We start from the raw sequence: 12117 nt of genomic DNA on the forward strand, positions 1-12117 counted from the left end.
CAAGGCACCCAGTAGTTAAGCCTCATTGCTCAGCATAAGCAGAGAAACAAAACTCCAAGACAACAGGTGTGTGGAATTCTCCAGCCTTGGAAACAAGAATAGGAGCCCTCAGAAGCTTGAGAGACACTACTGGCTGCCAATAACAGATTTCTCATTCTGCTCTATGGGATCAGAAAGCTATATATATGCTCTGCTCAGCTTCACACCCTCTCATCTGTTGGCTGTTTGCAATTATACAGAGAGGCAGGGAACTTGTTAAAAGTAGACTAGCAGAGCACATACATTTATTCCCTCCTGATTGTGAACTTCTGTCCCCTGTTGGTGTTTGGGTGTTGTGGACTCAGCACTCTAAACCACCCTGTCTCTCTGCTAATGCTGAGCAGTGAGGCTTAGCTACTGAGTGCCTTGGCTAAGTGAGGACTCGCATTTTATATCTTCCTGATTGTGAACTTCTCTCACCTGCTGGGGTTTAGCTTTAGGTGGACTCATGTTTGTGAGCCACCCCATCTCTCTGCTCACTTCCTTCCTTAGGCTTAGATCAGTGAGGCCCCATGTTTTATACCCTCCAGTTTGTGAACTTCTTTCCCCTGCTGGTGTTTGGGTGTTAAGTGGACTCAGTGCTCTAAGCCACCCCATCTCTCTGTTCATGCCATGTCGTGGGGTTTAGCTACTATGTGCCTTGGCTGAGTGAGGACCTACATTTTTTACTCTCCTTATTGTGAACTTCTCTCCCATGCTTGGTTTGTGTATTAGGTGGACTCAGGACTCTGAGCCATCCCTTCTCTGTGCTCAAGCTGAGTAGTGGGGCATAGCTACTGGCTGCCTTGTGATGCCTTCAGGACCTACATTTCATATCCTCCTGATTGTGAACTACTCTCCTCTGCAGAGGTTTGGGTGTTAGGTGGAATCAGGGCTTTGAGCCACCCCATCTCTCTGTTCATGCTGAGCAGGGGGCTTAGCTACTATTTGTCATGGCTGAGTGACAGCCCACATTGTATACCCTCCTGATTGTGATCTCCTCTCCCTTTTTGGGGATTTGGGTATTAGGTGGACTCAGGGCTCATGGCCATGCAAGAAATGTTGGGCCAAATAACAGCTTTGCATGACCAGTACTCCAGGGAATCAGCATCAGCAGTCTCAGAGAACTTGGCAAATGGTGAGGTACACCCTCACCATCACCTCTACCAAATTCTCCCCCCTTGTAAGTCTGGCATCCCAACCACTGCTGATCTCCCAGGTCACTACTGACACTAGAAGTGGGGCTTCTACCTGATTCAGCAATTTAAGGCAGATGTGCTAGGCTGTAGCTCCTCCTCCTTCCCAGCCTCTTCCACCCACTGTTCCCTCTGGCCACAAGTGTTGACCTGTAGCCTCCACACTTCTTTGCAGAGCTCACACTTCCATTGCAAGAGCTCTGCATTCAGGAGAACTATGCTGCCTTTTATCCGGGTGTCACAGAGACAGGCACTCCCGCTTATTGACTGGGACACATAGTCTGGGACACTTCTCTTCTTCTATGCTGTTTTCTCCTCTTTAAAGTGCCTCTGGCACTGCTGTTGGCTCTTCTGCAAGATTTACATGCAATATATGTAATTTCATGAACAGAACAAATAGCTGCTTTATGGGGCACGTTGAAGAGGAGGAAATAGCACAGAGGAAAGTCAGTTGCCACTTCTGCCTGCATGACTTGGTTATGAGGCGAAAATGGCTTGTGTGAATCTGGGAGTTACAAAACTCTCATTTAATGTCTGATTCAGTGTCCTCCTGTGGCTGCCCAACAAACACAAAGACTCTGCAATATGTAAATTGTCCTTGAGTTGAAATCTTTTCATGAAAAGAACTGGGAAGTAGTGTTGAAGGCTGACAGCTATGGGGGCCATTGTTTGATCTGCACTTCGTGTTTGCACATCTGCTGATGCAAATTTTGTGCAATTATACACACACAAAAGAAACCTTCATCAAAGCAAATGCCATTTAATGCACAGCTTTACACAATAATGTAAGAATTGTTTGGTCCTTGTGGAACAACTATGCTAGCCTGGCCTAGTCAGTATGGGCTGTGCTGCAGTAATGTGCATGGCACAAGTTACTCCTCTCTACCATGAAGAAGCTTTCAGTGTGACCCTTCAGACCCTTTACTTCAACAGCTCAAAGTGCAAAGATCCAATTTGCATGATTTAAAGCCTATCTCAGGACTGAGAAGAGGAAAGTTCACATCATTATATCACATGCCTTCATCATTCACCACTGCTGCCAAGAAGAGTTAAGAACTGCACACTCTCCATCTGCCTAGGTAAATAAAAGCCTTGTCCCCTCCCCCATCCCACACAATAACTCCCAGTGATCCCTGGTGCTTGATTGCTTTGAGGGCAGCTGCAGTTTTTGTCATGGCCATCATGGAAGCTTCAATGAGTAGCACAATATTTCTATGAGGTTACTCATGTTTTATTATATTAATAAATAAGATTGATAAGTTAGGATAAAAATGGTAATATATTATGACAAAGTTGAGTAGATTGTTATAATTTTTAAGTTATCATGTCATATATATTTTTTTATATACACATGCATTTTAATAAAGGATTGTCATTGCACCCTTAGTCGGAATAAAGAGGCTGACACAAATATATTGGGAATTGGGCCACTTTATTGATTACAATTTGAATACGGCAAGGTAAAACAACTATAGGACAAGCCCTGAGGTCTTCCACTGACCCCGCCAAGTCCAACAATGGGCGAGACACCCTGCCCCCAGCACGAGCCATACAAATGTGGCTGGTGCAGGACCGGCAGAACACAACTGGCCTCCCCTTCACCAGAAGGAGGCAACCAAGGGGAGGCATGAACACAATCCATCTGCCATTCCTGCGGATTGACTGCACTATACAGGTGCAGAGATCTGGTTGCTCACCAACAGGGTATAAACCCCCAGCTCCATCTGCCACCGCCAATGCCAAGCCTCGGCTTAGGCATTCGCGACCCCCGGGCGGCCCAGAGCCGCCCAAAGACCTTGCCATAAGTTGCCCAAAAAAGGTCCGATTCCCTGTGTCGGACAGATGCACACCATCTGGCCGATACAGCTCCACCCTGTCCACCCTAATTTCTGGGTGAGGAAGGAAGGTACCCAGACCCCCTTCCAAGGCCAACCTCAGGGCCCGATTTGCCTTTTTCCGGGCCCGCTCAACCCTCGCAGGGTTCTAAGCGGCGCGCCAGACCATACACGGCAAAATGGCAGACCAGATCAAGCAGACCCCGGCCACCTCCGCACGATGGCCCGAAGATCCGCCACTGCCTGCAAAGATAGGGTCTTCCCCTTCCACAAACCCAAGTCATTCCCTCCGAGGTGAATGACAAGTATGTGAGGCAGCGGACCGACCCTTTCAGAAAATAGCAAATGCAGAAGGCCAGACCACCGCAGCCCCCTTCTCCCTTGCCACTCAACAACAGCCCACTCACTCAGCCCCAACTGGGAGCCAATCGGCGATCTTCGGGCAAAGTGGGCAGCCCAGAATATCATGCTGTGCCCGCAAATGAGGATCCAAAGCCTCCCAGAGCGAGACACAGCACCTGCAATGAAATAACAGTCAACAACTGAACATTAACAGCAAAACCAACTTACCAAGGGGCCCCTTATGCAAACAACAATGGACGCACATAGGTCCGATACATGGCCAATCGCCAACGGCCCACCCTTTTGATAGCCAGCCCCGGATAACCCATTGCTGCTGCAGTCGATGCTGCCCCGATCCGGGTCCCGAACTTAAAGTTTCCCAGTCCCGAACTTAAAGTTTCCCAGTCCCAACTTAGCCAGTGCCCGAGCGGTCACTGCCCAGAATTGATATTTGGTGAGGGGGGGCCCCCCTGAATGGCAGAAAAACGGCCCCTGGGCACTCCCCCTTAAGGCTACGTACTGCCGTAGGGCTTGAACCAGGCATAAGCCTGCCTCCTGACAGGGACCGATCTCCACTGAGGTACCCCTATGTCTTTGATCTGTTTTGGATCGCTGAACCCTCAAACACACGTGATCATCTTTAAAGATTACATCACCGCACTGTAGTGCACTATTGGACTGGTCCCTTCGAGACAACGGGACTAACTCACACACCCTTAGAGTGCCAAAAAATGCCGTGAGTGCAGCTGCGTGGAACAAAGCCACTTCATAAACAGAACTGCAAACCTCCGGCCAAACTCCTCCCAGCCCTCTAAGTATGGACGGAGAAATGGGCTGACGAGGGTCTGCCCGTGCCCCCTGCTCCCTGGACCAGCCTTCTAACATCTTTTTTAACCGAAAATCATCAGCGGCTGAAGGGTGTCCTTGCGCTTTACTAATAAACACTAAGCTGGCTAACTGGCTCCGAATAGATTTTACCGCTATTCCTCTGCTTTTCTGATGCACACAGAACTGCATCAAGTGCAAAACTGGAATAGGCCAACAGTCGCCGAGCCCATTAGAACTTCTGAATACCCTAAACTGAAGGGCAGCGCACTCGTAAGCCTTTTGTGTGCTTGGTGCCAGAGCTAAAAGAATTGCCCTACCGGCTTCTGCCTGCCAAGCTGCCACAGGTCCTGAGGCACCCGGAATGGCTGCGGATCTGCCTCCGGGGCCAATTGCCGGAAGCGCTCCATCTGTCGGCGAGACAGAGCGTCTGCCACCCCATTATTAACACCCGGCACGTGTTTGGCTAAGAACAAAATGTTTAAGCGGAGGCAACGCAGTGTGAAAACCCTGACCAGGCTCATCACCAGAATGGACTTAGATGACAAGGAGTTGATGACCTGAACAACTGCCAAGTTGTCGCACCAAAAATGCACCACTTGGTTAGCCAACTGCTCCCCCCAAATCCAAACAGCTACCAAAATTGGAAAAAATTCCAAAAACGTCAAATTCCTGCAAATGCCACTGGACAACCAATCCTCTGGCCACTGTTCCGCACACCAGTGGCCCCTGAACAAAACCCCAAAACCAATGAAACCAGTGGCGTTGGAAGATATTTGGAGGTCTGCTTCGACCATCATATCTTACCGCCAAAAGGATACTCCGTTGAAGGACTCGAGAAAGTTCTCCCAAACCTCCAAGTCACAGTGCATACTGGCAGTCATGCAAACCCTGTGATAAGGCAAACGCAAAGACCCCATGGCATCACACGGGCACTGCAAAAAGGCCCTGCCCGGGACAACAGCTCTGCAGGCAAAATTCAAATGCCCCACTAATTTCTGCAACTCCAAAAGTGACACCTTGCGTTTGTGCTTTAATACTGCCAACAATTCCCTGAGCCATTGCACCTTCTCAGCAGGCAAACGCGAAGACTGCTGGCAAGTATCCAGTTCGATACCCAAAAATGTTAACCTAGTGGCTGGGCCCTCGGTCTTTTCATGCGCTAAAGGCACACCAAGCTCCTCTGCCAACTTCATAAAAAGCTCCAGCATCTTGGCACAATGCCCAGACCCGTTGGCGCCCATGAATAAAAAAATCATCCAAATAACGAATGATCTCGCTGCGCCCTGACTTAACCTTCAGCAGCTACTCTAAAAAGGAACTAAACCACTCAAATGCTGCACAAGATACAGAACACCCCATCAGTAAAGCTCTGTCCATATAATATTTCCCGTCAAACTTAAACCTCAATAACTCAAAATCCTCAGGGTGAACTAGCAAAAGCCGAAATGCCGAATTAATGTCGCATTTGGCCATCTCTGCCCCGCGATCACACCCTCGCACTACTTTAACTGCATGGTCAAAAGAAGTATACCTAACTGAACAAAGGTGGTCAGGAATTCTGTCATTCACTGACCCGCCACTAGGATATGAAAGGTGGTGTATCAACCTATACCCCCCAACTGCCTTCTTGGGGACCACACCCAACAAGGAAACTCTTAAACATGGCACTAGAGGGGACTCAAAAGGACCAACAACTCACCCCTCCGCACATTCCTTCTCTATCTTTGCTCTAACTATATGCTCCATTCCCACTATGGAATGAAGGTTAGGAGCCTCACAGGAAACCCTAGGCCCCCGATACAGGATCCTAAATCCCACACTAAATTCCTCCCACAAATAGACTCTATCATCAACCCTGGGATAGTCCCCCAGGAAATGCCTAAGAACTCTCAGCCGTATGGGACTGGGGCCCTTTGCCAGGAGCTTGGGGGTTGCCTCCACCACCGGGGCGCTTTGGGCCTCCCTTCTGCTTGGCCCTATTACAGGCCGAAAATGCATGGGACCCGCCGCACAACGGGCATTCATGATGGAACTTACAGGTTTTAAGGGAACACACTCCTTGTGACGTAAACTCCCAACATAACAGCCGGGGTTGAACCGGCTGACCCGCTGTGGAGCGGGCTGTTGAGGTACCAATCTGCTTCTGAACTAAATGCCCACTGTCCAACCTGTCACCCAGGTTGGGCTTGGCAGGAGCCATCAACTGTAGCCACAATTGTTGATTGATGTGATCCCACGGCAACGTCAGATTAATTGCATCCCTCATTCTAAACGTCTCGTTGTATTGCAACCAGGCCGCACCCACAAAATCAGTGTACGCCCTGTATATAATGTTGCAATACTGGAATAATGGCGCAGCCGAACTTGGCTGCGCCCTTGCAATAACACCCGCATAAATGAGAAAACCTGGCAGCCAATTGGCCTAAGTCCTATCGACCTTCCTACGCTTAAGCTTCTCTTTCTCCTTCTCATCCATTTCCTCCTTGCTTTTCTTCTTCAATTCCCTATATAATAGACTAAATACGTCAACGTATTCACCTCTTAAAATTTTTTCGCACGTCGCGGGGGTCAAATGATCCCCCAACGGCATTGCAGAGTCAAAAGGAAGGGCAGAAAAGGGGACCAATCCGTAAGGGTTAAACGCGTAACCCCATGGATTACACGGCACATAAGGCCACCCCCACGCTTGGCCCGTCGCCATCTGCTCACCCCAAGGCAAAACTCCCGTCGCTGCTGGCAAAACAAGCGTCCCCAAGGCAGCCTCAGATCCGGCCGCTGCCGAGGGAGGCTGACCCAACCCAACTGAAGTGCCCATGCACCAACCCAAAACTGGGCTCCCTGCTGCCCAAGATGGCCCAGCCTGTGCCCCAAAACCCCAATTGCCCCCTGGCTGCATTGGAGTGGGCACATGTCCGATAACACTGGGCCTGGGCAAAACTCCCTGACCCCATGGACCCCAGGGCCATGCATTGTGTTGCTGTGTAGGTGCAACCATACCTTCTGGGGTTGCTGGTGGCACCACCACCACATCCAGCTGAACTGGCAACTGTCTATCATCGACGCCATCCTGTTTGCCTCCATTGTCCTTTGGCACACTGTCCTTGTTTCCACTGACATCTTGGCTCGGCCCAGGCATCTCCCTGGAATCAGTGCTCTCCTGCAAGGCAGAAAGTCTCGCCAGCACCTCTCTCTCAAATGTTAAGTTGCCTGATCTCCCAGTAGCCCTATGCCATCCCGGCCATACCGTGAGCCCCCCAGCCGATCCCCGTTCCCTTTCCAGGGCACTTAAACGATCAATGATGGCCTGCCGCATTACCGTGCTATCTAAATCCTCATCACCTGGGGGGTCCGGATGGGGCCACTTCTGCTGACCCTTAGCAGGCTGTTTGCCTTTTGAAGGGCTCTGCCCCTTCTTTGGGCCCATCACAACCACCCTAAACTCTCCCTCCCAGAAATCTTACCTTTAAGAAAAATTAGGGAGGGTGGTGAGTAAAGGTGCCTTCCAAAACAAAACAGGGGGAGAGGGGGAGGAAAGGGGCAAGGGATAACCACTAGCCCCTTCCCTAGAGCTGCTTAAACCCCCATCCAAAAAAGAGGGAAGGGTGAAGAGTGGGGGGGTTAAAACTATCAAAGCCCCCACTCCCCGACCAGACTACACCTTATTGCCTGCCTTAACAGGCAGACAAAATGCCGGAATGCCAGCCGCACCTGCGCCGATCCTCCCCCGCACACACACTCTCGCCGCTCAACAAGGTGGGCCGACAAGCCCCGCTCCCCACCGCCGCTGCAAACTCCGTCGTCGGGAAGACTAGCCCCACGTACTCTTGGCCGAAGGCAGCTCTGTGCCTCTGTCCCAAGCCGAGAGCTTTCGCAACTGCCCGCAAACGGGCGGGCTGAGGCTATATAAAGCCCCAGCCGCGCCCCCCCATTGAAGCCCCGGATGCCTGAGAAAAGTCCGCAGCAGCCTGCATCCTTCCGGGGATGCAAAGATCGGCCCCGTGGTGCGTAGCTGCTACGAAGCCCGGCCAGGGTGGGGCCATATTATCTGAAAAATTGCCCTCTGTATTGTGTTTTAGTATTCATACCTTTTACTCTTTTCCCCTTTTTCCTATCTTCTTTATTCTGTATTCCCTTAAAAGTTTAAAAAAACTATAGAGAGAGTAGTATGAAGCGATGGGGAGATGTAGTTTTACATTAATTGACTCCTGGTATCTTCATAACAACCACCACATGGGAGGAGGAGATTGCATTTACTAATCTTCTCTTATTATGAACCCTTTAATGTATGCTGCCATACATACCGTAAGGTAGCATAACTAAGAACATAAGAAAAGCCATGTTGGATCAGGCCGATGGCCCATCCAGTCCAACACACTGTGTCACACAGTGGCTATATATATATATAGTGGCTATATATATATATATATATATATATATACACACACACACACACACGCGTGCGCGCCACCTCCTATGGCTGTGAATTCCACATGTTAATCACCCCTTGGGTGAAGAAGTACTTCCTTTTATCCATTTTAACCTGACTGCTCAGCAATTTTATTGAATGCCCACGAGTTCTTGTATTGTGAGAAAGGGAGATAAGTACTTCTTTCTCTACTTTCTCCATCCCATGCATAATCTTGTAAACCTCCATCATGTCACCCCGCAGTCGACATTTCTCCAAGCTAAAGAGCCCCAAGTGTTTAACCTTTCTTCATAGGGAAAGTGTTCCAAACCTTTAATAATTCTAGTTACCCTTTTCTGGACTTTTTCCAATGCTATAATATCATTTTTGAGGTGCGGTGACCAGAATTGTATACAGTATTCCAAATGAGACCGCACCATCGATTTATACATGGGCATGATGATACTGGCTGATTTGTTTTCAATTCCCTTCCTAATAATTCCCAGCATGGTGTTGGCCTTTTTAATTGCAATTGCACACTGTCTTGACATTTTCAGTGAGTTATCTACCGCAACCCCAAGATCTCTCTCTTGGTCAGTTGCTGACAGTTGATAACCCATCAACTTGTATTTGTAGCTGTGATTTTTGGCCCCAATGTGCATTACTTTGCACTTGGCCACATTGAACCTCATCTGCCACGCTGACGCCCACTCACCCAGCCTCAACAGATTCCTTTGGAGTGCCTCACAGTCCTCTCTGGTTCTCACCGCCGTGAACAATTTAGTGTCATCTGCAAACTTTGCCACTTCACTGCTTACTCTCAATACCAAATCATGAATGAACAAGTTAAAGAGCATGGGACCCAGTACTGAGCCTGCAGCACCCCACTGCTTACCATCTTCCACTGCGAAGACTGTCCATTTATACTCACTCTCTGCTTCCTATTAATTAGCCAGATTTTGATCCACAAGAGGACCTGTCCTTTTACTCCATGACTCTTGAGCTTTCTAAGGAGCCTTTGATGAGGAACTTTATCAAAAGCTTTCTGGAAGTAATTGTCTTCTGCTGCTTACTATCTTCAGCCGTTTACTGCCCTGAACAATTGCAGAGTAGAGAGAGGATTCTTCCACTAGGCATTTATTGGGAGCTTTATTGGGCTTCTGAATATTTACTCCTTGTTATAATTCTAGATTGTAATTTGTATTAATATTTCTATGAGTAATTGCTTGTGTACAAGGTTTATATATCTTCTAATATTATAGTCGTTAGTGCTGCACATGACTTATAGTATATTTAGTATCTGTTAAGAGTACTGTTTTTCACAGTGTGTTACTTATATTTGCTGAAGTGGCTCTGTATCAGAGGGAATGGATTTAAACTCCAAAAAATAACCAAACTTTATTATTCTTAGACCCCCAAACGTAATTAGTGATAGAGGACCAATGCTGCTCAAATGAGACAAGTGTAGCATCAAACATGAGGTGCAGCTAGTCATTGCTAGTCATCTGTTCTTTTAAGAAGGATCCTTGGGTGACTGATCCCAACACCCTCTTTGCCTAGGCTGCTGCCTTCTGGGTTGGGGTTGAGAACCGTACTGAGTATGGTATTGTTGGTTGTGGATGGGTTAGAATCCCATCCACAACCCCTTGCAAAAGGAGGTTGATGATGGCAGCGGCGAAAGTACCTGGACTTGAGAGCCATTGGTTGTTGGAATGTTATGCCTAAAGATCTTACAGATAATCTGTTTCTGTGGATCTTTTCCAGAACCTTGTCTGTTTGCTTGCTGAATAGAGTTTTTCCCTCAAATGGGGTCTCCTACCTGAACTCTTGCATCTCGGAGAAGAGCTGATACTCTATGGCAGGAGTGCCTTCTTAATACTGTAGCCAATGCTATAGACCAGCTAACTGAATCTGTTATATGTGCTGAAGCATTCAGTTCTTCCTTAGCCAGTTTTATCCCCTCTGTTTACATGATTTTAGCCTGATCTTCCTTATCATCAAATGGGCTTTCTACATACTGGATCATTTCCTCCCAAAGGGGAATTTGGTTGCTTTAACTGGCAAAATGAAGACCCAATGCTCCAGGCATTGTTTGGAGGGAAGAACTGTTGTAACTATAGAACTGGGTGGGGGTGATGGTAGAGGAAGTCACAATCATCCTCCTTGATATTGCATAGGTTTTCCATCTTTCTGGTGGGAGGCTGAGCTGAGGCTGGTTTGGCCCAGACATTCTTAGTAGTACTATTAACCCCCTTCAACAGGGGCATGGCCATTGGCCCCAGGAATATAAAATATCCATAATGGGATCCTCCTCCATTGACTTAGGAGATGCATATGTAGTGCTTTCACCATTCTAATTAACTCCTCAGAATAAAATGTAAGATTTCCTGTGAGAGATACAGGTTGTGCTCCCAAACAGTGTCATCAGGTGATGGCATGGAAGTCAGGTTGAATTCTTTGTCAGAGCAATGCTATGGCAATATCTCTGAATTTGCAACAGTTTTAGTAGATTCATGAGTGGCTTTCTGGAGATTAAGACTGTCAAGGCAAGTATCAATGCCAAAGAGATGTCTGACTTTGACTTCTGGAAGCTGGATCTCATTGGTACTACGAAGGCATGAACAAGGTGGGAATACAACCCCAATGAAAAGCTCACTTCATCAAATATGCTTTTGGGATTTGAGAGTTGAGTTCCATTATGTTCTCATCCGAGGACTGCTTATCTCTTGATGTCAGAGAAGGAGACAGGGTGTGTGGTCATCTAAAATGGGTTGCACTCACTTCTCAAGAGCAGTGTCAGTGTTGAGAATGAGAACTCTGATACTGAAGCAATCTTAGCCAGTTTGGTGTAGTGGTTAAGTGTGCGGACTCTTATCTGGGAGAACCGGGTTTGATTCCCCACTCCTCCATTTCCACCTGCTAGCATGGCCTTGGGTCAGCCATAACTCTGGCAGAGGATGTCCTTGAAAGGGCAGCTGCTGTGAGAGCCCTCTCCAGCCCCACCCACCTCACAGGGTGTCTGTTGTGGGGGAGGAAGGTAAAGGAGATTGTGAGCCGCTCTGAGACTCTTCGGAGTGGAGGGCGGGATATAAATCCAATATCTTCTTCAGATGAATGTCAGTGGTGAATGAGAGTCGAATCATTGACTTTGGGTTGATGAAGGTGAGTGGCACCAAGGCGTATCATGGCAAGGTAAGCTCTGAACATCATGTCAACTCTGTAATTGTCAACTTTGTTGAGACCTTGGAGTTAGATGCCTGGAGAGTTGTAGAGGTAGATGAGGTCTTAGATTTTTTTCTCCTTTTGTCTTTATAACAGGCATTTTGAATTCTGCTATAGGGCATTGGGCTGATGTTTCAGGTTGTTTGGCTGTCTGACAGGGGCCAACATCACTGGAGGAGTTCTGGTCCATTTTTGTGGGGAATCTGTAGATTTTGGAACCTCAAGAAATTGCTTCCATATTGTGGCTTTCAACCACAGAGCTCACTCTTGT

General features: G+C 48.0%; 1 protein-coding gene across 1 annotated transcript in view; it reads right to left on the reverse strand.

Moving 5' to 3' along the window:
- Nucleotides 1–3452: 3452 nt before the first annotated feature.
- The window catches only part of LOC132575515 (cyclic nucleotide-binding domain-containing protein 1-like), a 180775-nt gene continuing 172110 nt past the window's right edge, over nucleotides 3453–12117 (reverse strand). The window contains exons 6-8 of the mRNA XM_060244330.1: nucleotides 7217–7376; nucleotides 4562–4682; nucleotides 3453–3567 (exon numbers count right to left, since the gene is read on the reverse strand). Of these exons, the coding sequence (XP_060100313.1) occupies nucleotides 3453–3567; nucleotides 4562–4682; nucleotides 7217–7376 (396 nt within the window). The remainder of the gene's footprint in view (nucleotides 3568–4561; nucleotides 4683–7216; nucleotides 7377–12117) is intronic.

Source organism: Heteronotia binoei, chromosome 7 (genome assembly GCF_032191835.1).
Source record: "Heteronotia binoei isolate CCM8104 ecotype False Entrance Well chromosome 7, APGP_CSIRO_Hbin_v1, whole genome shotgun sequence".
Taxonomy (NCBI): Eukaryota; Metazoa; Chordata; class Lepidosauria; order Squamata; family Gekkonidae; genus Heteronotia; species Heteronotia binoei.